At 44.9% G+C, this 27,761-nt stretch overlaps 2 protein-coding genes across 6 annotated transcripts in view; one reads left to right on the forward strand and one right to left on the reverse strand.

Annotated features, from left to right (window-relative positions):
• The window catches only part of klf8 (Kruppel-like factor 8), a 34,087-nt gene extending 15,501 nt beyond the window's left edge, over positions 1-18,586 (reverse strand). The window contains exons 1-2 of one of the 4 annotated variants that reach the window (XM_053649539.1): positions 18,157-18,586; positions 4,515-4,619 (exon numbers count right to left, since the gene is read on the reverse strand). In XM_053649539.1, the coding sequence (XP_053505514.1) occupies positions 4,515-4,619; positions 18,157-18,183 (132 nt within the window). In that variant the 5' untranslated portion in view covers positions 18,184-18,586. Of the gene's footprint in view, positions 1-4,514; positions 4,620-4,913; positions 7,958-11,954; positions 12,323-12,378; positions 12,886-18,156 lie in introns of those variants that run through there. The other 3 variants (XM_053649540.1, XM_053649541.1, XM_053649542.1) reach the window with 3 other exon arrangements.
• rbm41 (RNA binding motif protein 41) lies at positions 14,645-27,149 on the forward strand. 2 transcript variants are annotated; one of them, XM_053649534.1, is made up of 8 exons: positions 14,645-15,108; positions 21,908-22,047; positions 24,210-24,326; positions 24,742-24,943; positions 25,627-25,831; positions 25,921-26,402; positions 26,581-26,728; positions 26,889-27,149. In XM_053649534.1, exons 1-8 carry the CDS (start codon positions 15,106-15,108, stop codon positions 27,059-27,061), a joined length of 1,470 nt encoding a protein of 489 aa, XP_053505509.1. In that variant the 5' UTR covers positions 14,645-15,105; the 3' UTR covers positions 27,062-27,149. The 2 variants fall into 2 exon arrangements, with proteins under 2 accessions (XP_053505509.1, XP_053505511.1); XM_053649536.1 differs by lacking the exon at positions 14,645-15,108 and having other exon boundaries at positions 21,793-22,047.
• Positions 27,150-27,761: the final 612 nt, after the last annotated feature.

A 27,761-nucleotide genomic window follows, 5' to 3' on the forward strand; every position in this document is an offset into this window, starting at 1 on the left:
TGTTCTAAATCAACTGCCCAATTTATTGGGAAAAAGAAGAAAACATCGATAGCGCTGCACTGACCGCGACTGCGACTGATACTCATCATTTCATTGATTATTAAAGGAACGTTCCGGCGTTCTCCAACTTCGTCTTCATCCAAAAACAGAACGATCGATACGCCTCCTGACCCGAACCACGACATGAACAAAACTCCAAACCTCTGAAAATTCCGTCACACTCGTCTGACTGCATGCAGAAATATACATCCACCGTCGCGTTTTACTCCTCAGCCTCTCGCTTCTCCTATTCAATCAATCCCATAAAAGTCTTTCATCCACCTCAAATTTCACTCGGAGCATTTCCGAATCTCTTAACATCGCATATGATAATGAGGGGGCGTGTCTTATTTCCCCAGCAGCTACGGCGTCGTGACCGCCACGCGTAGAAATCCGTATTTAATAAAAAGCTCATTCTCGTGCTCTTTCTCATCACGCCGATATCGTCAAGGACGTCGCGCCGGTCGTCAACGTACGGTTGTACCAGGTGTAAACCGAGCGACCCCACACGGGGTCACGACCCCCAGCGGGTCTACAACCGGGCCGATTTCTCACAGGCGAGAGCGTAAACACGCCCACGGATGTGGAGGAATAAACGACAAATCGTAGCGGCGGACATGTAGAGCTATACGAGGCGTCGTTTTTAAACGAAGCATCGCAGCGCATTATTAATCTCTGCTTAGTATCCACGAAGCGTTAAAGCGTTTACATCTCGACCGCATGCGAGCTGCGGAGCCAAATCCGTCCGGACCAGAATAGACTCTCCGCTGCTGACCGTCGCGTATCTATATACAGTCCGGTGCTTTATTCGCGCCGTTACTACGCAGTGACTCCAGAACGGACACAGAGCCCTAACGACGGCCTGTATGAAGAACCACAGCGCGTTATTACTCGCTAATGAACAACCGCACACTTGCGCTTGTTTTTGTGCGACAAATTTCTCACACGATCGCCGAAATTTATTCGTTTTCCACTCTGTCCCCTTCTTAGCTCCACTCAAAGACCTGCGAACGCTCTAGTCTCGATCGGCTGTCGATATCGGACCAAATCCCCTCGACCTATCAAACGCCTGGATAGGGTTTGGACACGCCCACCTCATTATCATATAAGCAGCGAGTGAGGATTTAGGAGTAACTGAACGATAAATGAGCAATTAAGGAATAACATAAAGCTATTTCAGGCTTTTATTCGCCAAGAATAATTTAAGAATAGAATTAAAAGCGTCTATATAATATAATATAATATAATATAATATAATATAATATAATATAATATAATATAATTTTAATCCAGTTATATTATAGTTCTGACTCGTTAGATCACCTATTAAAGACTTTACCTTTACGTGATTAGATTTAAATCCACGTATTTAAAGTAAAAAAAAAAAAAAAGGCAACGAATAATCAATTTTTATACTTTTTCTTTTTATTATTATTTTATTTTCGGTCACAGAGTCTCCAAATTCCTCTGCAAGGCGTCTAAACGTACCCTACGGACGGCGCTGCATTTAAGAAGAAGAGCGCTTGTATTCTGTAACGCTGTGTTCGATTAACAAACGAACAGAGGAATAAATAAATGCCTTTAGATATTAGATCATGATGTGAAGACGCTGCCAACCGGCCACGTGGCGAGTCCTGAACGCCTTTAACGAGTCACTTAATATGCTTTTAAAGAGGGTTCGATCAGAATACGGCGATGTCCGAACTCGCCGATAGCAGCCTATAAATAATGTACAAATTTCTGTAACTCTAGAAATATAACTAGTGAGATGATAATTCATTCCTCACCCCCCAACCCAAAGCCCCCCCCCCCCTTCAAAATTTCTCCATGAGCCACGACGGGGCGTTTTCCTGTTTCTGAGCTCCGTCCCTCAAGCAAAAAAAAACTCCCGGTCCTATCTCAAGACGACGATATACCCGAGTTTGTTTGTGTAAACTTATAGAAAGCAGAGCGGGGGTTAAACGGCAGACGCGGTAAGGTTACTGTACGTCTGCTCGGACGAGGTCGGCCATAAGTCTGTCTGCCGTGCGATGTGCCAGAGTGTGAGGGAGAGATATGGACGATAAACCGGAGCAGGCGGGGACGGCTGAAGGGAGCGGCTGCCGAGGGAGATTATTAATGCCAGACAGAGGCTCGGAGAGGGCGTGGTAGGCCGGCCGCACCCTTTAACGACCGTCCGAGCGGCCGACGCGGCGAGTAACTGCAGCTTTATCACGCTGCAGATCTACTCCATCTTCTCTTCTCCTGTTCCGAGCACAGATCATCGCGTTGGACAGTAAACAAGTCATAATGCCATTGTTTCAGTTTCCAGAAGGCTATACAAAAAAAAAAAAAAAAAAAAAACACGAACCCAAATAAATAAACAAGACCAAGCCACGAAAACATTTTAAACGTCTCCAGAACATTCCGGAAATCTTTTACCGAACTGTTGTGAAAAGTTCCCATGAGCGAAACAAAGACACAAAGAAACATGTTTTTTATGTATATATATATATATATATATATAAAAAATGATAAATAAATAAATAAATAAATAAATATCAAATATTACGATTGAAGTTCTTTTTAACGTTATTAAGTTCTAAACTATGAACGTTATTGTCAGGCAATAATCTAGGTACAGGTTACGGAGGAAATGAGAACAGGAAGAGTTCCCCGAGAGGAATATAAGACGCTGTTATAAAGGTGCTATCGCTACGGTTAGAATAAGTTTAACTTCTTTCGTTTTCGGTCAGAGTAAACAATCCGCTTGGATCGCTCGCGCTCGTGCGTTTCGCTCGATCGCGGATCGGAAACGAGGGGGGCGTGTCGCTGTGTGGAATCGCCCGACACGGCGGCCTCCACAGTCCGTTCTAGAAAGAGATCGTTTCTCGCCGACACTGACCGCCGAGCGCCGTCGGCGTTCCGTCGTCCGGGGTGTGAACGGTCCGGCGTTTGGGATTCACGTTCACGTATAGTAAAGGACTTGTGCAGGATTTTTTTTCCGGCTGTATAAAAGCCAAAAAAAACTGTAAGCGCGTGAGCGTCCCTGTGTGTAAAGAAGACAAACAGTAGAAAAAGGGTGTGGAGAATGTGCTGTGCATGAATGCCCCCGTTAGCTTCAAGATGAGTGCACACAAGGACGTGTGTGTGTGTGTGTGTGTGTGTGTGTGTGTGTGTTCCCCTGCAGGTATATAATCTTCAGTGTGCACCTCATGGTTAAGGGAGTGGAGTGTATGGGAGCGGGAGTGTTGTGAGGGGGTGGGTTAGAGTGAGGAGTGCAAGTGTGTGTGTCTGTGTGTGTGTATAAAAGGAGGGGTGTGGGCTGGCTACATCACAGCCTTTCCAACTCCCGCCAGAGAACCCGTTGCCATGACTACGGCAGAACGGAAGCCTCCCTCGATATATCCTATTAGGGCCTAGCCGAAGCTTGGAACGAACGGATAGAGGGGGATAGAAATGGAAAGGTATTGAGGGAGGAAGACAAAGAGGAAGCTGGAGCTGTTCACAAACTTTATTTAAATAATAATAATAATAATAAAAAAAAAAAAGATTATTATTATTTATTTTATTTTTTTTAAACCCGAATCATTTACTCAGAACAGCGTTCGGTCCGTAAGCGACAGAGTCAGGCGTAGCTCATATTTTCACCCAAAAAAAAAAAACCTCCACGTAGCGTTGCGATGCTAGTCGGAGTGCTCGATCGCGCAGGTTCCAAACGTGCTTCCGTTATCCGTTCGGCCCGTTTTCGTGCGGCCTCGAATTCCGTAAAAACGCCCTCGCCCGGAGGGGCTCGTGACCGGAGATTTCAGTGTCGCGATCACACTTCTAGACGTTTTAGATTCGTAGTAGACGTTCGACCGTGTTCGATTCAGCAGGTACGCTTCCAGAAGAGCTACGGTCGTTAACCGGGGTTGCCACGTCTCGAGAAACCGCACGGTCCTGAAACCATCCCCGGAAAACTAAACGATTCCTATTAAAACACGAAGACGAGTTTTCGTTCTTTTTCCTCAGCCCCTGCGTCGGAGACGAGGTCGTCTCTGACGCACAGACATTATCCGCTCCACTTTGTTTGAGAAAATGGATTAGATTTCATTCCTTTTGCTATAAAACGAGCAAACACACCTACTGGTTTGGTAACTTTGACCGATTATAAATGCGCTTTACGATGCTTCGCAGTGTAACGCGACTTAAAGACTAAAACGAGGGTAGAGTTGCAGACGTCGGAGGACAAGAGTTGTATGTAGTGCGGTCATTTTTCCTTCAAGACGTCTTTAAAAGCTTAAGGAAGAGCTCTAGCTGTGTTATATTCTAGAAAAGAAAAGAAAACACTCCAAAAAGACGTTCACTTCATTCTTACGGACATCCCGACCACACCTCTTTTACACCCCCCCCCCCCATCTAATCTCCGCCCACTCATCCAAAAGTCCCCAACCCCCCAAACACACACACACACACACACACACACACACACACACACACAAAAGGCCACTCACCACCGTGCACTCCACCTCCTCTGGCTCAGGCTTGATCTGTATGGATGGCATCTCCTCGGAGGGCTCTGAGGTAGCAGCGTTGGACTTCTCAGGATTCGGCTGGCACTGAAAAGTAAAAAAACGTGTTTAGCCAGGATACAAATAAAAAAAAAAATACACACGAGGTACCACGAAACATTTCGAGGAGATACAAAAACACTCGCTTAAAACAAGGGTCACGCGACGAAGGCGTATAAAATCAGCTAATCAAGATCAAAACAAAAACAAACAAACAAACAAACAAACAAACAAAAACAAACCAACCCATAAGGAACGGATGAGATCACGTGAGGAGGAAATAAATAAACAAACAGTCGACGGCTGTAAAGAAAAAGCGAACGTGGGCGCGTGAAACGTTACCTTCTATAAGCTATCTGAGATCAATCTAGAACTTCGGACGAATAAAAGAATAAAACATGAGAGGAGATTTCGCCCTTGAGATGGGAAAAGTGACTGAAAGGGGAGAGAGAGAGAGAGAGAGAGAGAGAGAGAGAGAGAGAGAGAGAGAGAAAGACAAACAGCAAGCAAAACAGGAGCAGGGAGGAGTAGTGAGAGATCGTGTGTAGCCTCCCTCTCTAAGCTCAGTACAGTCACACCCTGTTCTTTTAGACGAGAGAGAGAGAGAGAGAGAGAGAGAGAGAGAGAGAGAGAGCGCGCAATGGGGTGGATGCTGGGGGCCATGTGACTGCAGCAGATTCCACACAGAGGTGTGGTCACCAATCAGCCAGGGTGTGGCTGCACACTATGTGGTCCTCATCCTGACCTCTCACACACACACACACACACACACACACACACACACAGCTCTAATGGAAGAGGTTTGTTCATCTATTAGCTAAAGAGCTGAAGTGTAAAAGTTTGAGAATGAGAAGTGTATTTCTCCCGAGACCAACCTAGTCCTGAGTGAGCGAGCGTATCTGTGATTGAAATAGCCTGTGTGTGTGTGTGTGTGTGTGTTAAAGCTCCCTAGGGAACTTGTACTGTGAGTAATGTAAGGAATTAAAAAAAAAAAAAAAAAAAAAAAAAAAGGGTGGGGTGGGTGTGACTCTACTCCCCAGCAGGAAGTTACACAGCAGGGAGGGGCTTGGTGTGGAGAACGGCCATGAAAGGGATTAGAGAGAGAGAGAGAGAGAGAGAGAGAGAGAGAGAGAGAGAGAGAGAGAGAGAGAGAGAGAGAGAGAGAGAGAGAGTAATCTAGGTCATGGCTTCACTCTATAACTCCCACACCGCCTACCCCAATGCAGCATGGGTACGAATGACTGCCCGGGATAGAAGCGCTTACCAAACCCACCCTCTAGCCCTCTCGAATTCCTTCCCACAGATTAACGTGGAATAAAATCTAATCTACGCATGTTCGATTTAGCCAGTTAACATAAGATTTATTAGGCGCGTCATAGAAAAATTTTCACCAAAAAAAAAAAAAAAAAAGATTAAACACCGTACAAATAACGTCAACGGCGATGATGATTAGCGGTTAATCGGTCCCTCTAGGATTTCACCATTGTGCGATCGCGGAAATGTACACACAAAAAAAAAAAAAAATCAAGGAAACTTGATTCGAAATGGCCGCAGATTTGGGCCGAGACGCGTCACGTGACGTCATCGCAACCACGATACGCCTTCAGCCAAAGGAGCGTCGTGTCTTTCGGCACGTTTTACACCGTACGCAAAAAGACAGCTACGTAGCGATCGTCATGGTGACGATGTCCGTTCTGTATTCCGTACTGGCGGATATTCGGGTCTCTGACGATCGGCATCGTATGGCAAAATAAAAGTAGGATCGACGGCGAAACTAAGACCACGCCCTTTCCCTGTTCCTCTGACTAAAATTCCACATATTGAACAGAACATGCGATTCGCATCACGTGCACACAGCGACGATTACAAACGTTTCTTTCACTGCGATGCGATGTCTAATTACATAAAACCTTATTGATCGGTCACTCGCTCGATACTTCGCCAATACCTGAACTGAATACAAGAGCCAGTGATGTCCACGATCAGGTTTGTAAAGAAGATGCACCAGGTCGTAACAACAGTAAACAATAAACAATAAGTAAACAAGAATCCCGAGGAGTCTCGTGTATATTCGACTGCACGACACGACAGATCTTAATAAACGAATATTTTCTTCCTCGGTCCAAACGATCGGTCAGTTTTTTCCGGGCGTTCCTCGATGGAAGCTCTGTAGGACCTCCCGGAAGTTTGTACTGTAGAGTTTCCTGGACAGCGCACACTCAAACCTTTCAACCGGGTCCCACCCTTAGCACCTGACAGCACCGTTTCCTGAAGATGAACGAATAAATGTTGTTCTAGCGTCATTTCGTCCCCCTCACCAGTTCTCGGCTCTGCATCACCAACAAACACTCAGAACGACCTGTTGGACCTGCTGGAAGACCAAGGCTTGTGCCTTACCAACCAACCAACCAAATGGAATCGTTCATGTTTTCAACTACACGTCAAGGGAAGAAGTCACTTTAGACGCCGCTCTACTATACGTCAGAAAGGCAAGTCTGGGTAGCTAGGGTTTGTACGAATTGGCGAGGGTCTGGCTGATCTGAAGAGTGGTCCTGAGGAACATTTGGTCTGCTAGGCTCACAGATATGGTACCCGTGGTAACCTCGGTACCACAGGCCACTAGCAATAAAAAAAAATCAATTAAAAAAAGGGAGGACGATGTGCGATCATGAGTTTGTTATTGTACCATGATTTCAGTACTACTGAACTTTGCATCCCATGAATTCCAAAATGACCTTGATACAGAGAACTAGAGCGGGGAATCAATCTAATACGCCTTGACTTAACTGACCGTAAACCTGGCCTCCACTTTGGGGCAGTGGGAGGTCAGTGGTTAAGTGGTGATCGAAGGACTATAATTTCAAATCCACGGACAGCCAGAGAGCCACAGCTGTGCCCTTGAGCACGACCTCTACCTCACAGTTGCTTAACTCTAGGTTTGGATTGTATCCTGCCTCACGTGTAAATCACTCTGGAGAACAGATACACACAAGACACACCTTCTCAATGATCAAATCCTGACAACAAAACTGTTTATTTTGCAAGATGTTGTTTGTATTCGCGTGAAGGTATGTTGCTGTTCAAGTCATTCCCGGCGCCCAACCCGAGACATTTTGGGCACCATCTGGCCACCAAAGAAGTGTCGAGACGTTCCGACAGGATCCTCAGGCCAAAATCTTCCATGACTGCTCCTTTCCTACAAGAGCTCCAACTCTTGAAAACCAAACCAACAATCAGCAAACACTGATGATTGTACTTTTTGCTCGTCGAGTTGGTCTAGTCTAGCGGACTTGCTCGTAAACAAAAATGAAAGTGGCCAAGGGCGTCAACTTGTAAGGGCAGTGATTCTGTGCGTGTTTAAAGCAGCACGTTGCACAATCGAGTAACCCGAGCTGGAAAGCGCGCTTCACCCTGGCACGGGGCCCGAGTCGACCCACCCCCTCACCACCCGTGCAATGGGCTGGGTTTCGCAGAGTAGGGGGGAAAAAAAGAGCAGGCGTTTGACCTCCCCCTATACCTGGTGTCCATATTCCCAATGAGAATCCAGGCCAAAAGTCGGCTTCAATCGCACAGAGCAAGAGCTGCCCGTTACACACACTGCTATCTGGAAGGTGGGGTGATGTTCGGTGTGATCGTGACCATGAGAGAGAGAGAGAGAGAGAGAGAGAGAGAGAGAGAGCGAGCGTGAATTACAGCTTTGACACGAGGGTTGGGACTGTTTTGGGGTCAAAAATTCAACCTCCCTATAACCAGTGCCAGTGGAAAAAGGGGGTGGTAGTGCTGTGGACAAGGAAGCCCAAAGTACACGGACAAGCAAACACAGAGTTTCGCGAGTTTTACGTCCAACGCTTCCTCACAAACCATTTAATCCTATCCGATCTGTCACGGAGGCATCCATAAAGTGCCCAGTTGCCGTAAACTTTAGGAACAGCCTTTAGAAACAGAGCCTCATGGACACTCCTGCTGAGAACACGTTCACCACACGTTCGATTTGGGCTCAACGTCGGCGATTGCTAGGAGAGCCAGCTAAATACAAAAGGATCTACTTTTGCAGAACCTTACCACTGGCTACGTTCGTTTACATGCCGCGTAAAAATCCATTAACAATCCAACTCACAGCTCGATCGGAATAATAATAATAATAATAATAATAATAATAATAATAATAATAATAATCAAAAACAGGTTCACGTAAACACCTCATTGGGAATAGAGTAGCGCGATTCGCGTCTAATCCGAACTGAATTTGCGTCCGGTTGAACGAGACGGGTAACTCCTTTCCATAACGCGTCGAACAGACGGGATGACCGAGGACGGCGCGGTGGGTCTGCGCAGGTGTGTTCGAGTCACAATGCATTCCTTGTGCAATAAAGCGCTCCTGTAATAAAGCACAGCTCACGTTACAGATTCTAATCTACGTTAAGGTCGGACGGGCGACGAGACCGGCATCAAACTATCCTGGCCGGAAATCCGGCGAGGACACGCGCGCACGTGATAAACATAAAAATAAATCGTTCTGTATATCTGTCAATAATAGCTATGGGTTTGTGTGTGCATTTAATTTGCTTTCGACAAAGCAGAGCATTCTCGATCCGGATATGAAACGCCGAGCCACCGTCTCTACAGTCACCGACTCTTCTCCTCGCCATCTCTCTCGGATGACGGACATCGTTTAAAGCGCACCTATTATGGTTTTGAAACGTGTCTGATTTTCTTTTAAAGGTCCCGTACGATAGATTTACACGCATCTGAGGCCCCCCCGCCCCCCCCGGGTCACAAACGACTCGTTAGAACGATCCGTTCTAAAAGATTCGTTCTAAACTCCTCTTTCCAGAGAGCATACTCTGGTCTGATTGGTCAGACGTCCCAGTCTATCGTGATTGGTCCACCGCTGTCAGCGAGCAGCCGATGAAGACCAGAGGCGGGGCTTTTTGTTACACACCTACGTAGGTTCGTACAGGAAGTGAGTCTGGAATCACTAACGACTCGTTTCAGCTGTTCGGAATCGATTCCTTCTTTTGGGAGTCGATGACTCCGTTTGTCCTGCGCCGCTTTGATTTTTTATTTATTTTTTTTTTAAACGTTGCAGACTTGATACATTCACAAACAGCTCTAGAACACACCACGTGAAAGCCATAACAGAACACCGACACGCGTCCGACTTGTTTTTACGGCAGCGTCGACACCGACCCTCGCTCCGCGCACGAGCGTGAGCGACGTTGGATCGGATTACATCCACGTGTACATCCGTATGAACGAAAGAGCTCGGGGTATCCATAACCTGCTTCGTGATTACGTAATTCGGCTCGGCGGGAACCTTGGCGTGTACGCACGACCGACGTGGCCCTCTTGCAGCTCGTGACCGAAACGTACACTGACCTCCATGATGCCCCTGACTGACAAGTAAACTTATTTTTGTCATAGCTTTCCGCAGTGCTTCCCCAACAAGGTACACAACCTAATATGGTGCACAGAGACTGCCGGCTAAAAGGGAAGTCGTTTCGGCAATGTCAAGCAACTGTTGTTGCAGGATTGTGTTCGTTTAGGTCTAAGATTAGGTTTTAAGCAAATGGTGGACAAGTTAAGGGGGTTTTGCATATTATATGTGTGTGTGTGTGTGTGTGTATGCATATGTATGTCAGGGCAGCATAACTTTAATGCAGTCTGCTTTGCCCTGGAGCACATCTTGTTCTTTGTATTGGTCAGTGCTGTCACTGTGTCCCTCTGTGTAGTCGACGTGGTCGTCCGAGGGAACAAGGAAAGAGTGGGAGAGAGAGAGAGAGAGAGAGAGAGAGAGAGAGAGAGAGAGAGAGAGAGGATACACATGTAAGGTCACAGCTGTGTGGGGTGTGTGTGAGAAAGAGAGGGAGGGGGAAAGAGTGGTACATAGGCAATAGTGAGAGAGAGAGGGGGGCAGAGAGAGTGAGAGAGAGAGAGAGAGAGAGAGAGAGAGAGAGAGAGAGAGAGAGAGAGAGGGAGGCTGTAGAGCAAGGACTCTCCCGCTGGATTTCTGCATTACTCCCTTAAAGGTACAAGCCCTCGTTCGGATTCTCATGTGTGGCGTTTTCTCCCTTTTGCACGCATCTCGTCACGTTTTACTCGACACGTCCTTCTCCTTCTAAACAGAACGTGAGCACACGTACTGCGCTGCCATCAGGCTTGTGCGACATACACGATGTTAAAGATCACCTCTACGCCATATTACACTACCCACCGGTGACGTCGCCAGACCTGCCGGGTCCTAAATTTAATATCGGAGTACGTTACCACACACGCGAGTGATCGCTCGAAATAAAAACGGGACGCGAGCCCATCGACGTGTAAAAATCTGGAACGCTTGCTCGTGTGTTTTGGACTCTCCGATGTTAACCAACACCGCCTGGAACTCCTGCTCGTCTACAGCCAACAAAAAGTCAGGTGACGTTTAGAGACAAGTCGGGGAAAGTCATTTTGATCGAGGACTGCGGGGGAAAACAAGAAGCAAGGATCTTTTAGTTCATGGAGACCCGGTGAAATGTTTACGACGGCGTTTTGGTAGACGCCCTTATCCAGAGCGACTTACGTTTATCTCATTTATACACCAGAGAGATTGAGGGTTAAGGGCCTCGCTCAAGATCCCAGCAGTGGTAGCTCGGCAGTGCTGGGGCTTGACCTTCTCCTGACCTTCTGATCAGTAACCCAGAGCCTTTAACTACTGAGCCACCACCGTCCCAATAACGATCAGATACACGAACTAACGACGAGAAGAAAAGGGTTGTTTTGATTTCAGCTAAGCTTTTTAAAGCCTGTGCTTTCAGTGTCTAACCCCAGCGCATAAAAACATCCAAACGCTTATTATAAAGCGTGTTATTGTTACATTCCCACAGTGTTAGCCTTTATTATAACTCCACACTTCTCTATCTGTACGCTTTCACTTCTCCCTGACTTCCCTCGGACCGGCTGAGAGAATTTCAACTTCACTGGATGTCTCTGCCGAGGTCTCTTTTACTGCGTCTCTTCTTCTTCCACACAGCATGTGCGAACACACCGCCGAGCCAAAAAAACACCCTCCCTGACACTCCACCCTTCCTCTGTAGCACAGCGCGAGATACAGCCGTGACCTCCACTTACAAAACCCGAGATGGAGGGAAAAGTTTGTACGGAATGATACGAGATGGTCCGTCTCGCCCCTAATCTGATCTGATCTGCTCGGCGAGTTAGTGCGTGCGTGTGCGTGTGTGTGTGTGCACGTGCGTGTGTGTGTGTGTTTCGACAGACTGGAACATTTCAACCAAAATAAAGAAGAAGTCACAAAACAGACCCTAACACACACACACACACACACACACACACACACACACACACAGAACAAGGTCAGTGTGAGGCCTAAAGAGGCACACTTACGCGCAGTCATGTGATCAGACAAAACAGAGGAGGCGCACAGTGCCACGCTGAATGCCAGTAGTGTGTCTTAGCTCGTCACTTCTGCAGGAAAATTACGTCAACACTCCAGCATGGGTCGGAGCTTAACAGTTCCCAAGATGACAGCTGGGATTCAAGAGTTTTAAGAGACACAAAGGCTAACGTAAAAACACACACACACACCCCTAGGAGTGTCTCCCAAATGGCTGGCAGAGTCGCCAGAGCAGAGGCAGAGACAGCGAGCGCTTATCTCACCACACCCTGCTGACGCAAAGGCCTGCTGCTACTTCCCACAGGCCTCCCTTCCGTCAAACTCGAACACACTCGTATCACGCTCGATTTGGAAGGCTTGCTAGTAGTATTGCGCAGATATATATTATATATATATATAAATATACATATATACCTTCTGGATGTCATCGAGACTCTAGTTATCGGTTTCCTTTTTCACAAGCCCTTCTGAGACGGATCAACACCCAGACAGGAAGAGCAAGCGAGCAAGGGTAAGAGAAAGAGAAAGAGAAAAGAGAGAGAAAGAGAGAGAGAGAAAAGAGAGAGAGAGAGACAGAAGGAACTAGTGGTGATGTCAGCGCAGGGCCACAGACTGTTTATTCCCAGAGTGCATACCTGAGCACTCGGTCTGCTATACTTCCATGGAAGAACATTAACAGTGAAAGGATCGACACCACGATGCCGTGACTCATGTCACTGAATATAATTTACATTAAACTAAAAACGTTCATAAATAAATAAATAAATAAATAAATAAATAAATAAATAGCCTGGGATTTGATACCCACCGCCATTGGTCTCCCAAACTGAGCCGCTTACCCTGTTCAACATCAATAGCCTCCCCCACCTCCCCACACACACACACACACACACAGAGACACACCCTCTCCACCCCTGAGCACCCCACCCCCTCCGCTCCCCTTTTTTTTTCCCTCCGTTACAGCCAGTTTGGCAGTATTGCAGGGGTTGCTATGGGGACGAGATTCTTTCCCTGGTTAATGATTGTGCCGCAGTGGTGGGGGGTGGTGGGGGGGGGGGGGATCATTCTGTCACATCGCCTCGGATCTGGGGAGACGTGGACAAAACCCTCGAACCCTAATACGCGCTCACACACAAATACATACACCCCCCCCACCCACCCGTTTCTATACGTCCTGTGCTCACGTAATTCCCGGCCCCGCACCACATTCCAATACCGGGGAAGGGGGGGGGGGCAGGGGGGGGGGGCGGGCTTTCACACTTCCTTCAGACCCCACATCACATCCACCACAGCCCCTTGAACTCTTCGCTCCCGGTAATCCTTCCACACGTGCTAAACGCAGGTACGGCACAAAACAAACAAACGAAGAGCGTGGTCGTAATTACGCAAACTACTCGCACGGCTGCGAATCTTTTCCCACAGCGAGTTAAACAAACCCTGATTTTCAGTCTCCGTGTAAACGTTCCGCAGGGGACCGAGACCGGATTTTCTCCCCAGAATAGTACCAGTCAAGCGTTGAGGAAGGCGCTCGCCTCGGTATCAGCCATTAGCTCATCAACTACATGTGTAGTCTTGTACACCCGGGGATGGCCCCGAGGGCTGCGCGGTTCCGAGGAAAACGCCAAACAGGATTTTTATTAAGAACTGTTTAAGGAATATTCGCGAATATTCCTCCATACACCATTTGTACAGTAGAGCGTATGAGATTTCAACAAGCAAGGTCGCTTGTACTGACGGGGGTAAAAAAAAATATTTTAAAAAACAACCCTAAAACAACAACAACCCTAAAACACATTCACGTTTAAAAATGTTTGATTGTTTAACCTTTCTTTAATGTGTGTAACCATCTCAGTGTGCGGTTATAGGAAAATAATCCGTGACAGCGACGTGACCAGCCAAAACAACACAAGTGGTTTATTCCTCTTATACTACAGCGATTTGATCGTTACAATTTTTTTATTTATTAATGAATGACGCATTGTGTCAGGGTTCCTTGAACCATAGCCGTTGTTCGTGTTGTTTTTTTTTTTTGTTGTTTTTTTACATTGACAGAACCCCATATTATCAACGCTATTACAGTCAGGGGTCCAAGCACCAACGTCAACTCAGAACTAACGCGTTCCATCAAGGGACACTGTTCAGGAATATTAAAATAAATAAATAAATAAACAAACAAAAAGCCCTGCGGCTCTGAAAAAAATATTATGTCAAAATTTTTAAGTAACGTTCATGAAATAAATCCGTACTGCGCTGGAATGTGGAATTTGTGTTACGGTTAAACCGGTCCCTGGATACAACTCCAGTTGAGAACAACATGGCAGCTATGACCACTCTTTCCACCTTTCCATCTTCTCTCTCTCTCTCTCTTTTGAAGCTGATATGACAAAACGCAGTTCATTTTAAAAAATGTAAATAAAAAAACAAAACAAAAGAAAAACGCAGCTTACGGTTACAAATCGATGACACTGGAGACTCCTTCCCTAAGCATTTAATAAATGAATAAAACACATTTTTCTTTGTTAAATAACACACTTGTGGGGGAAATATCTGTTTATTATTATTATTATTATTATTATTATTATTATTATTATACTTAGATTATGGAGCATCCACCATACAAGTTCCTGTTAATGAGCCGTTACTATAGAAACGGTAACGCAACACAACGAGGGCACTAACACACAGCGGTCATTTGGATTACAGCTGGAATTGCAGCACTCTGTGGGAACAGCTGTTGCACCTCGGGCCACTAATTCAGCACTCGACGATAATGTCATGAAAACGTTTCTGTTATTCGTTACAATGGTCATCCGATCTCATAATTAGGATATTATACATGATGTGATCTGATCTGATATCTGATGACAACAGGCAATAACGATTATCCCGTAAACCCTACGGTTTCCATGGAATCTGCATTTTCTCTGAGGGCTTTGAGGGTTTTCTCAGGTCTGAAGGAGATCAGCGCGTCGACGACACAGCGTCAGTTCCCCACCTGCTCGCTCTCGTCAAGAGTGCGCAAACGGTATTAAAGTGTCCGATCGGAAAAACGATTAGCGAAAGGAAGAAGACGACGACGACATCTCCGTCACGTGAGACAAACCACAACGTGAACAGAATGGAAGGACAAGACAGAAGGTTATGGTAATGCTAACGTCTTCCAGAATCTTCCATTACTGTAGATGACACGCGATCTTGATGACGGCGTTCATTATGACCGTGAACCTTTCACCGTTTGGGGGGGGGGGGGGGGCTGAGGGGGGCGTTTCCTCCGGGAACTCCCATAGTCCAAAGACGTGCGTTGTAGGCTGATCTCTAAATTGCCCGTAGCCTTGTGAAGAACATGTGTGCGACTGTGCCCTGCGAAGCGTTTGGCACCCGAGTCCCCTGGGACAGGCCCCCAGGCTCCTCTGTGTGGGATAACTGGCATGAAAGATGGATGGATGGAATTTGAGCTCATAAAAGTCAGCGCTGACTTTCAGACGTGTTGAAAATACCGTTTTAGGTGTCGGCATCTAAAACCAGTAGGCCTCTCTCCTCTCTCAATAACGTTTTTTACCCCATACAGTTCAGTTCCGATAAAGATATCACCGCCAGACTGTGAACTACACTGAAGGCCGAGTGCGGACGAGCTCTGCCTCCATTAAAGAAGACGAAAAAGCAACACGCTGCCTCGGTCACACCCAGAGATAGCATGCTATAGACACCCAGCTCCTAAAAATAACTTTCCTCTCTAGTACAGAGGCAGACCCTAACTGTCTTGATGCCTAAAACAGACACTCCCTTCATAACTAGATACTTCGACCTGTGATGCTTTCTCAGCACAATGCTTCCTCAACTACACCCTAGGGCTGGGACCGGCAGATGGGCGCAGAGTGTTTAACTAGTTTGGCCAAAGTTTGGCCACGGCTGTTAATGATTACCAGATGTTTAGCACACCCAGGCTGGAACATTCGCTCTTCCTCCAATAGCAACACGGGGATGTGTTAACCTCACTGACTCCACCAATGTCGAGCCCTTCTGCAGGATATCCACTCGTATATGTGCGTGTACGGCCTGATTCCACCTCTTGAAGAATCTATCTCTAAGGGTGTCTCAGATAGTACAGCAACAAAAACAAACACATGCTTGGTTGTTATGGTGCACTACCCTGATCTACACAATAGGCTGTAGGTGGGTAAAGGTAAGCGTCTTCTGCAAGCCTTTTGTCAGGAGATAATAATGTAGCCGTACAGGTTACAACCGCAATATATTTCATTAACGCAAAATACAAAATCAGGTACACAATGTCCGTTTAAACAAAATTTAAAGACAAACAAACCAAAAAAAAAAAACGCCCACACAGAACGACTCGAAGATACTCATCTTCAGCATTAACGTCAGCTTCAAAGCCATCGCAGATTTATTTAGGTCATGAAATTGTTGAGTTCAGTGGTTCATCGACAGGTCAGTCACTGATAGCGGTGCTGTCCGTGTGTACAATCTTTTCGAAACTCTATCATTATCGCTTATGTCTGCGATCGTCGACATTTTCTCCGCCATCGTAACTGCGACCGCAATTAGGTCACGTATAAAATACGACCGTCCTTTCGTGCCACCTAACTATCCCTGGTTGACAATAGTATCGCCAGTGGCTTTGATGGGGATAAGAAGGGGGCGTAGCCAGATATACGTTACGTAATACGTTAATTCATTACGACGGGAAAAAAGTACCAGAAACTAGTTACGAGCCTGGTCCGTTTTGTTTTGCTTCTTAATTAGTCGTTAACAAGGTCATTAACGCTTGCAAAACTGAAGGCGGGCCTAGAAATAAACTTAACGAGCTATTAGCTGTAACGAAGCTCGTTATAAAACTTAATTGAACGATCAGGCGAAGTCGCCCTGACAAACAGCACTTTTCATTCTTAATTTAAACCTCACGTTCACGTTCTGTAATCGAAGACGTTCACGGAAGGGAGGCGGGAAGCTAAGACGCGGTCTTTGCTCCGGAGTCAGACAGAAGGTTAGTACGGTTCGTACAGTATACAAAACGTGAAAATAAAAACACGCTTAATCACAATATTACATCATATTATATCTCTTATTCATAATAAGGTCAAATAATAATCAGCTAGATTATCGCTGACCGTGTTAAACGTAATCTAGAACAGGAATACGCCACGTGTCTTAATTTGAGTTGTGTTTTTACTTTGTTTGAGTGCGACTTTAGCCGCGTTAAGGTGATCAGAAATCGCTGTTCACGTGCCGAGTTTCTTAATCAGAGTATCGTCTTAATCGGGTTAACAACGGAATACTGTCGTCAACGTAAACGCGCCGCACGTCCCCTCCCAGTGACGTCAGAGCGACACACGACCTCCATTTCCTCCCAGAAACAACACAAAAGACACCACCGACCGTCGAGTCGCCCACACGATTTTTCATTTCTCCAGAAATATTTCAAATTCAATATAAATTTAACGCGTTTCAGCGTGGAGTTTTCCTTTAAAGAGAAACCGCCCCCCCATTCCCCTCCTGCCCCGCCCCTCCTCTTTTTTTTTTTTGTAACCTAACGGTAAAAATCCGGCACTGACGTAAAAACGCGCGCATTTACAGGAAACGCGCCTCGAGTTTTAAATAAAGCGTCATGGAAATGATTTTTTTTTTTTTTTTAACGAGTCGCCTCAGAAAGAGATAGAGAGAGATAGACAGAGTGTGTGGGGGGGGGAGAAAAAGCAAAGCGAAAACGTTCCAACCCACACACTTTTCACAGAAACGCGAACATGACTACATTTCCGCTCTCCGATTAAAAGGTTCCTGTCTCTTTAAGAAACTAAGATGGTGTCTCGCGAGTGAGCTGCGTTTCCTTCCTTCCTTCCTGTCTGACATTACACCAGTTTATAACCTGCACCGATGAGGAACGGACACGGATATAACACACACAGAGAGAAAGAGAGAGAGAAAGAGATAGAGAGAGAGAGACGGAGAGGAGGAATAAGGAGGGGGGTGGGAAAAAAAATAGTCGACGCTATAATACACCGGCTTAATTGAAATGAGTTCCAGTGAAGTGAAGACGAGCTTAATAGTGAAAGCTAGCTATAGTCGGAGGCAGGTAGAGAGAGAGAGAGAGAGAGAGAGAGGGGTGAAGAGAGAGAGATTAGGGAAAGTGTCTAGCTAAATAGCAATCATATAAATAGCAATAGAAAAAGGACTTACTGTGTTATTGCGAGCCTCCGTGTGCATCTCGGTAGCTAGGCTGGGGTGCAGCAGCGGTACAGAGGGGTGGAGTGCAGCGGGCGGGGTGCGGGATTTAAATAACAAGTTTTTTTTCTTTTTTTAAGCTCCAGCTTTCGGATTGAGAACAAAAATATAAATAAAAGAAGCGACAGTCGGCTTCAGGAACTCAGACACTCCGCTTGATCATTTCGGCGTTGATAGATCTATATATACGTGTGTGTGAGGAAAGAAAGAAAGAAAGAAAAAAAAACAAAATAAAAAAAAATCCGCTTTGCTTTGTACGCGGCGTCGTTTCAGCAGCTGTGTTTGTTGCCGTGTTCGGGGTTGGGCTCAGAGTCTCTCTCTCCGCTTCTCTCCTCCGCCTCTGTGTGACCCCACCCTGCGTCTCCACCCCTCCGCCCGACTCGCGCACACTCTCTCTCTCTCTCTCTCTCTCTCTCTCTCTCTCTCTCTCTCTCTCTCTCACACACACACACACACACACACACACACACACACACACACACACACACACACACACTCCAACCCTTAATCCAACAGCTTCACCACACACACACACACACACACACACCCCCTTGTGTCCTTTCACCTAATCACGTCATCGCGCACCGGATGCTCTTTTGGATGTTCTTCATGACTTCCTCACATCCATTCTGTTTTTCCCCCCAAGTAATAAAATGGAATGAAACAATCAATCAATCAGTCAATCAATACAAAGCTCAGTGAGCGTCTTGAAGAAGTGAAGGTTATATTTCCTTCCCATAATACTGTTTTATTACTTTTATGCCGCTCTGATATGCTACTGATTATATAATAATAATAATAATAATAATAATAATAATAATCCATCCATCCATCTTCTATACCGCTTATATTTTGGGGTCACGGGGAAACCTGGAGCCTATCCCAGGAGCATCGGGTACAAGGCGGGGTACACCATGGACGGGGTGACAATCCATCGCAGGGCACAATCACATACACACTCACACACCCATTCATACACTACGGACACTTTAGACACGCCAATCAGCCTACCATGCATGTGTTTGGACTGGGGGAGGAAACCGGAGTACCCGGAGGAAACCCCCGCAGCACGGGGAGAACATGCAAACTCCGCACACACAGGGCCACGGTGGGAATATATATATATATATATATATATATATATATATATAGGTGTTGGCTATCTCAACACCTTCTGACCAATCAGATTAGAGAATTCAAAAGCACTGTGGTATAAGGATAAGCTTCTGTTATAAACATGTAATTTATATGCTACTGAATAGCCTGCAGTATATAGCCAAAAGTATGCGCACTCCTGTTACTACAAATTTGGAAGCACACAATTGTATGTAATGTCCTTGTATGCTGTAGCATTACAATTTCCCTTCACTGGAACTAAGGGGCCCAAACCTGCTCAAATGGATATTCACACATCAATAAGAGTCTTTATGTACAGTTAACTGCAATAGTTTGCAAGGTGTGTACTGTCCCGTCCAAGACTATATGAATGTCGAGGCCGATTACTTTTCTTTCTTTTTCAGGACATTCTAAATTGTATTGGCTATGCCCAATGTTTGTGCGATGCCTACGATTGATTTTCTCTCTTTTCCCGGCTTCAAAATGCCTGGCTTTTCTCCCATAGACAGCTCTCTGGTCTTCATGTTGGTTTATCCTTTTTAACAACAAATGCCGTCTTCACAGGTGAAACTGAAGGCTAAAACCAAGAGTAGACATTCAGAGCTATTTATTGTTTAAACAGTCAATCTAACAGGACACACCTGGGTAAGAAGAAACACCTGTCAGTCATATGTTTCAGTAATTCTGTAATTCTACATGTGTGATATGTCGTCGAACATGTCTACATATAAAATACCAGGAAATAAAAGGTGAAATTCTAAACTCTCTTCTCATATTCATCTTTTGATCTCAAACTCAAATGTCTTTCGTCTACAGCAAAAACAATTGAATTGGCCTCGCCGGTCCAGTAGTTTCGGAGGGGACCGTATACTGAGGAAAAATAAAGAAATAAATTACATTTTTTATTCAACCAAGGCCTTTAGTGTGTTAGGTTTTTAAGGTGTCTCTTCATTATAAACCCAAATGGTCACTTAGTCCACGTTAAGTTAAATAATATCTGTTCAATATTATCACCATCATCACCATCATCGTCATTAACATCACCAACACCATCATCATCATCATCATTAACATCACCAACACCATCATCATCATCACCATCAACATCAACATTATCACCATCATTATCATCAACATCACCAACATCACCATCAACATCCTCATCATCATCACCATCAACACCATCATCACCATGACCATCAACATCATCATCATGACCATCAACATCATCATCAACATCACCAGGACCTATATCATCATCACCATCATCATCATCACCATCATCAACATTATCACCATCATCACCATCAACATCACCAGCACCATCAGCATCATCATCATCACCATCATCATCATCATCACCATGATCATCAACGTCATCACCATCATCACCACCATCATCATCATGATCATCAACACCATCAACATTATCACTATCATCACCATCAACATCACCAGCACCATCAGCATCATCACCATCAACACCATCATCATCATCATCATGATCATCAACACCATCAACATTATCACCATCATCATCATCACCATCTTCACCATCAACATTATCATCATCATCATCATCACCATCTTCACCATCAACATCATCACCATCTTCACCATCAACATTATCACCATCTTCACCATCAACATTATCATCATCATCATCATTACCATCATCACCATCATCATCATCACCATCTTCACCATCAATATTATCATCATCACCACCATCATCACCATCAACATCATCACCACCATCATCATCATCACCATCATCATCACCATCATCATCATCACCATCACCATCATCATCATCATCATAATCACCATCAACATTATCACCATCAACATTATCACCATCACCATCACCATCATCATCATCACGATCATCATCATCAACATTATCACCATCAACATCATCACCATCTTCATCATCACCATCATCAACATTATCACCATCATCACCATCAACATCATCACTATCATCATCAACATTATCACCATCATCATCATCACCATCATCTTCATCATCATCATCATCATCAACATTATTACCATCATCATCATCATCACCATCATCATCACCATCAACATCATCACTATCATCATCATCAACATTATCACCATCATCATCATCATCACCATCTTCATCATCATCAACATTATCACCATCAACATCACCGTCTTCATCACCATCACCACCATCATCATCACATCACCATCATCATTATCACCATCATCATTATCACCATCATCATCACCATCATCATCACCATCATCATCATCACCATCATCATCATCATCACCATCATCATCACCATCACCACCATCATCATCATCATCATCACCATCATCATCATCATCATCATCACCATCGTACCCTTTACACTTACACATAGTCTAAAATTGTAACTGACGTAATGATCAATATGTTTTATTTAATGTCTGTGTGTGTGTGTGTGTGAGTGAGTGAGTGTGTGTGAGTGAGTGAGTGTGTGTGTGTAAGAGAGAGAGAGAGAAAAATAATTATTTAAGTGCAAACCAAATTAGTTTTTTTTTTTTTTTTTTTTAAACCAAAACTAATCAACAGCTAGGTGATCATGTAGTCTCTTGGACGATCATGAAAGATTCCAAAACAACTTTAACTACACATCCCAGAGTGCTCTGCTTCGACAACGACCCTTCCGCTGTAAACAGGAAGTTGAGCTTCTACGACGGAAATATGAAGCGGTGAGTACCAAACGTGTAAATAGTGTTCAATACCTTAGCGCATGTTGATATTTTATTTATTTATTTGAATGCAAAAATAACTACTCATTTTACTCCTTTGTACAGTTCAGTTGCTTTCACAACGCGGGAGCTATCGTCAAGCTTTCCACAGCGTTAGCTTCAACAAGCTAGGAAGCGCAATGCTACATTATTACGAGTACAATCTTACTGGATACATTATACAACTCACTCTCCCCCAGGGCCACATCAACAGTGTGAATGTAGCAGAATACAACGTCATTTAAAAATCAGTTCAACTACACCTCATACACATTATATTCTTAAATAACCGTTCCTGTATTTATTATGTGTTCAACTCACAAATATCACATATGCATTTGTACAGATGTAAAAATAAATAAATAAATAAATAAAAGTTCAGTTTGAAACCCACATGACTTCAATCAGTGTTCAAACTGTTTAAGCAAATGAAGAACAATATGATAAACAAGTTAGGATATTAACCCTTAACTTTTTTTATTTATTATCTTTTTCGACACACACCGCAGGTGCACCATCTGTAGTCAGTCCCACTAACAATTTCTTTTTTACTTCCGGGACTTCTTCACTGCATCAGAAATGGGTCCCAGCCCGTTGCTGGAATAAAGTCGGTGTGATGTTAGAAGTTCGATATTCGCAGAAATGAAGGGACGGTCTGTAAAGTTACACACGACATTGTTATACACGTTTCTAACTTCAATAGCATTCGAAGGGAGTGACTTACAGTCATATTACCCAACTGGAAAGTGTTCAACTAGGTGTCAGGTATGACGCACACCTCTTAGAATTTTGATATGTAAATATAAAATAAACGATTAAATCCTATTTAAATTTGACATGTGTTTCAGTACTGAATAGGCCCATACACAAAATATACCACAGTTTAAAGCTCAATAGGATGTGAAGGGAGTGACGTACAGTCATGAAGCCGACTGTAAAGTTGGTCATCTAGGTCAGATGTTCCCAAACTTTTCCAGGGCAAGGCCCCTGAAATGGCATTAACATTTGACCGAGGCCCCCCTTTTTGCAAGATGTCTTTAAAACACATTAAAAATACAGACTTCTGAATATATCCCCTTTTTTTAAATTAATAATTACATCTTTACATGACATTACATTAGGAACTGATTGTGTGTGTGTGTGCTTTGTCGAGAGTGAGAATTTATTTTTCACACCAAATTGTTGAGGCCCCATGGGCGCCCCCTGGCGGCCCACACTTTGAAAACCACTGATCTAGGTGACGGGTATGACGCACACCTTTTAGATTTCTGATATTTATTCTAATAAAGCTATTAAATCACACGTCAGTTAGGTATGAATTTCACTACCGAATGGGCCTCAGACACAAAATATACCATCGTGTAAAGCTCAGTAGCATTTGGTATGAAATGGAGGATAACGTTAAACAAAACCAACGTCTATTGCACAATACTACCAGTAGTGTAAACTCTGCTCTCACTGTGTACCCGGTGTTTTAGAAATGAATGCTTGTTATTAGTTATTAAGGATTAAGTTATTGTATAGACATTCGCATTTTTACACACTGGTGTGTCTCTGGCTCATGACGCCTCTGGTCATGTGTGTACAACGAACTATTCCGGCTGTCAGTCAGTGGGTCGGTCATAAAGGTGAATAAGGCGGGTGTGTCCCATTCCACTTCTCTCTCTCTCTCTCTTTCTCTCTCTCTCTCTCTCTCTCTCTATATATATATATAGAAATACATACAACACGTATGACATCACTATACTCAACGATGACATCACCATACTCAATAAAGAGTACTACTTTTAAAAATGTCATGGTTTAATATTAAGGCCGCACAATAAATCTTATTTTATTTCGAGGTTTTTGCTGTCTGGTTATAAAGTGATACGATGATTAATTGTTTATTTACTTGTTCATTTCTAGTATAATTTAGCATTTAAGGATAAAACTTTCCACGAATCCGTCTGTATTTAGAATCTGCTTTGAGAAGTAAGGGCTGGATTTTTTTTTTCTTCTTCTTCTTCTTCCTCTTCTTTTTTTCCTTTCTGGTTTTGGAAATGAAACGGGAAATTTTTTCGGGATTTCGTAGTGAAATTAAAACCGTTTCTTTTTAAAAAAAAAGAGTTTCAATCCTGCAGGGTGACTCGTCGGGTTTGCGATGACGGCCCGGTTCCGGAGGAGCAGGAGACGGAGGGACAGAGGCAGCTGCACAACCTGCTGCTCCAACAGCTCGATACAGACGTCGACATCGACCGGTAAGTCTCACGTTCCCACACCTCTCACGTTCCCACAACTCGCTAAAGCTCGACTGCGGTCCTGAACTGTTTCACGTGCTCTCGACGCACTCGGCCCGCCTCGTTAAGGGGTTTAATAATTAGATCAGAGTTTGCATGTTCTACCCGAGCTTCAGGGGTTTCCTCCGGGTACTCCGGTTTCCTCCCCCAGTCCAAAGACATGCGCTGTAGGCTGATTGGCGTGGCCAGATTGTCCGTCGCGTATGAATGTGTGTGTGAGTGTGCTCGGTGATGGGTTCGTATCCCGTCCAGGGTGTCGTCATGGCTTCTCTCTTTGCGTACACGCTTGAAACGGAGGACGTGATTAAATATTGCTTAAACCTGTAACTTGCGATGACTCAAAACCAACAAACGATCCTCCTCTCGTCCCCGACAGCTGTGTAGCCAAGAAGAAATGCTTCGCCCCGGCTGCGCTGTACAAGCCGTTCGGCGAGCAGGCGGCAGGGGTGCGCAGTCTGGCCCAGTTCCAGGCGCTGCAGGACGGAGAGAAGGAACTGGCCGACCTCAGAGAGCTGGGCCTCACTGACTCCGAGATCGAGCTGTGGAGGAACAGAGATGTGCAAGGCGGCGGCGGGAAGGTCAGAGTTCAACCTGACGTACCGAGTAGACGAATACGAATGTTAAACGAACGCTTAACTACATCAGTTTCTGACACGTTTTTTGGAATCGCCTGCATGAATTACTCACACCGTGGTATGATCTTTATCCAAGGCGTAATTAGAACGCGACGTCCTGTCCTGCTTTAGAGAAAACAAACATACAATGGGATGTTTTGATGTGGTTACACCAGAAGGTGGTTACCACCCAGGTGTTTTATTCATCCGACACCTCAGCAGTTTGCCAACAATTCTGTACTCGTTAAAAAAAAAAACATATGACACGTAATACTTTTCATCGGGTTATAGTTACATTTAATGTACCCAAAAAAAAAAACCAAACAAACCCAAAAAGAATCCGTGAAAACAAGTTAATTCCTGTTGTCGCTCGCGTTATGGCGGTTGTAAACAGCCGTTCCCTTACCAGCGTCTTCGCTGGAACTTAAAGAGGTGAAATAATTGCAGCTTGTCATGCGCGCGTGAAAGCAGACTCCTTTGTCCTGAAGATCAGAGACTAGCGACACGTGGGGTAACGATCAGAAACTGTAGATCAGAGAAACCATAGCAACTCGGTGTGTGGAACCAAGACCTGTTGCGTACGAGGTATTTCAGCAGGAAGGATTACGCAGGGTCCAGTTCAAAACTTTCCCCTCCCCCCCCTACAGAATCGTGGAGTGAGCGTCGCTCCTGAAGCACGGGACGAGCGCCTGCAGGTCATTTGGGACAAGATGGCGGCGAGGGCGGAGTTATTGTCCCGTCCGCAGCGCTTCTCGGGCAGCCGGGCCCTCACACGGAGAGAGATGGAGATCGAGAAGGCTCTGTTCCACGGCAGTGACCGCTCCAGCTTCCTTACTGCCCTCTACCATCAAGGTAGAAAATGATTTCTTATGATTTTGGTAGGAAATGATGATGAGCTCGATTAACACTGCCCACCTCTCACCCTGCGTCTTTCCTCGTAGAGCGAGATTCACAGAATGACCAGCAGGAGGCGAACTTTTCGAACCCAATGGATTCATTATACAGAGAGTTTCTCAAAGATCAACAGAGAGACTCTGAGAGCGTCACACACTCATCCCAGACAGATCCTGATCACAGCCAAGCACCACGTCCGGATCCGGACTCTGATCGGTCGCATGCTCTCGATGACTGTAACGGCCAATCGTCGAAAAGCAACCAATCCACTCCAACTGTCGGTGCGACGCAGTCTCCGCGTCCAGAATCATCATCATCATCGTCATCGTCATCATCTGTTCCACAGAAACTGACGGTTAACCAACCCATCGGACGCGTGACCTCTCGTCAGGGCCGGAGCAGCCCGGTGACCGTCAGCGGTAAAGTAGAGGAGATTTCAGATGAGGAGATCAGGAATAATCGGGAGACGGAGGATGGCATAAGGAGAATTTCGCGCTTTCAGGACTATCAGCGTGGAGAGCCATCGAATGTAGGTTTTCTATACAGTGGCACTAAACGGATTATTTAGGCTAGTTTTCAGTTAGTCGTGTTTGTTTACCCTCTTGAAAACGTCAGTTCTAATGAATGGGTCAGACGTTTGTGCGAGTGTAACACGTGCGAGTGTAACACGCTGTGCGACTGCTACGTTTTGATTGCCTTCTGCGTAGGTGCTGTGTGTGAAGAACATGAGTCCTCGGGCCTCTCTGGCCCAGCTGGTGGCGCTGTTCTCCCGCTTTCAGAAGGACGACACAAATCCAATCGTGTATCGCCTCCTGACGGGAAGACTGAAGGGCCAAGCGTTCATCACGCTCTCTGGTAGGCATACAAGTCATCACCGTATGAAAGAAAGAAAGATAGATCGTTTTATTTGTCCTCAAAGAGGAAATTTGTTTGTTTTTTTTTTCCCGTATAATTTTCGTAAACGTAACTGTTTCTGTACATGTGTAACTATTAGCTTGGATCTGTTGTCTGACAGATATCGAGACTGCACAAGCAGCGTTGGACACGGTGAATGGGTACAGGTTGCAGGACAAGCCTCTAGTCATCGAGTTTGCCCGAGAGAGGAGACGCGCAAAGCCCGAGGACAACTCTTCAGAAATTCACAGCACGACTACAGCGCAAGAGGATGTGAAGAACTGCTCGTCGTAGTGAAATGATGTGCCTGTAATTACAAAGTACTTTAAATAGTATTTACGTGAAGAATAAAACACAACCGGGTGTGCTGTTATGAGGATAATTACCCACGCGGTGGTGTGCTCTGGCTCGTTCCTGAGTGCTCTGTTCCTCTTATCTCACAGCAATTTCCCCCAACAGATACATTTTTATGTTTATTAAATAATCAACATACTTTTTTTTTGGTCCGTTTATAGTTGCGTTTCATGTTGTGGAACATCCGCAAAGCAACTTAATTCCTATTATCTCGTAGACCGTAACGTCTCTAAACAGCCGTTCCTTCACCATCCTCCTTATTTATATATATATATATATATATATATATATATATATATATATATATATAAGTTAATTGAACCGAGAAGAAGAAAAAAGCTCAGCGTCATGTTACAGAGTAAACTCCTCTGCCATAAAGCTCTACCTCCGACTGGTACAAAGCACTAACACTGGAGACTCCTTCCAAAACTGCTCGATAAACGCTGCTACAGTACATCGAAAATGTTCACCACGTCACCGATTACACGTCTGTGTGGAGCATCAGCAGTAAAATGACCCTGTGAACGATTGAATATAAACCTGTGATTCGCCTAGCGAGAGAGCCGTGCTGCTATGGGAAACGAGTCGACGCCTCCTGATCAGTCAGAATCGATCATCCAGTAGCGGCGTGGTATAAATG

The sequence above is a fragment of the Ictalurus furcatus genome, chromosome 18 (assembly GCF_023375685.1).
Source record: "Ictalurus furcatus strain D&B chromosome 18, Billie_1.0, whole genome shotgun sequence".
NCBI classification, from domain to species: domain Eukaryota; kingdom Metazoa; phylum Chordata; class Actinopteri; order Siluriformes; family Ictaluridae; genus Ictalurus; species Ictalurus furcatus.

What these genes read in the sequence shown, in the direction of transcription:
- rbm41 (XM_053649534.1), top strand. An exon ending in TACGACGGAAATATGAAGCG is followed by an intron (nt 22,048 to 24,209) that starts GTGAGTACCAAA and finishes TCAATCCTGCAG; the next exon opens with GGTGACTCGTCGGGTTTGCG. An exon ending in TGCAAGGCGGCGGCGGGAAG is followed by an intron (nt 24,944 to 25,626) that starts GTCAGAGTTCAA and finishes CCCCCCCTACAG; the next exon opens with AATCGTGGAGTGAGCGTCGC.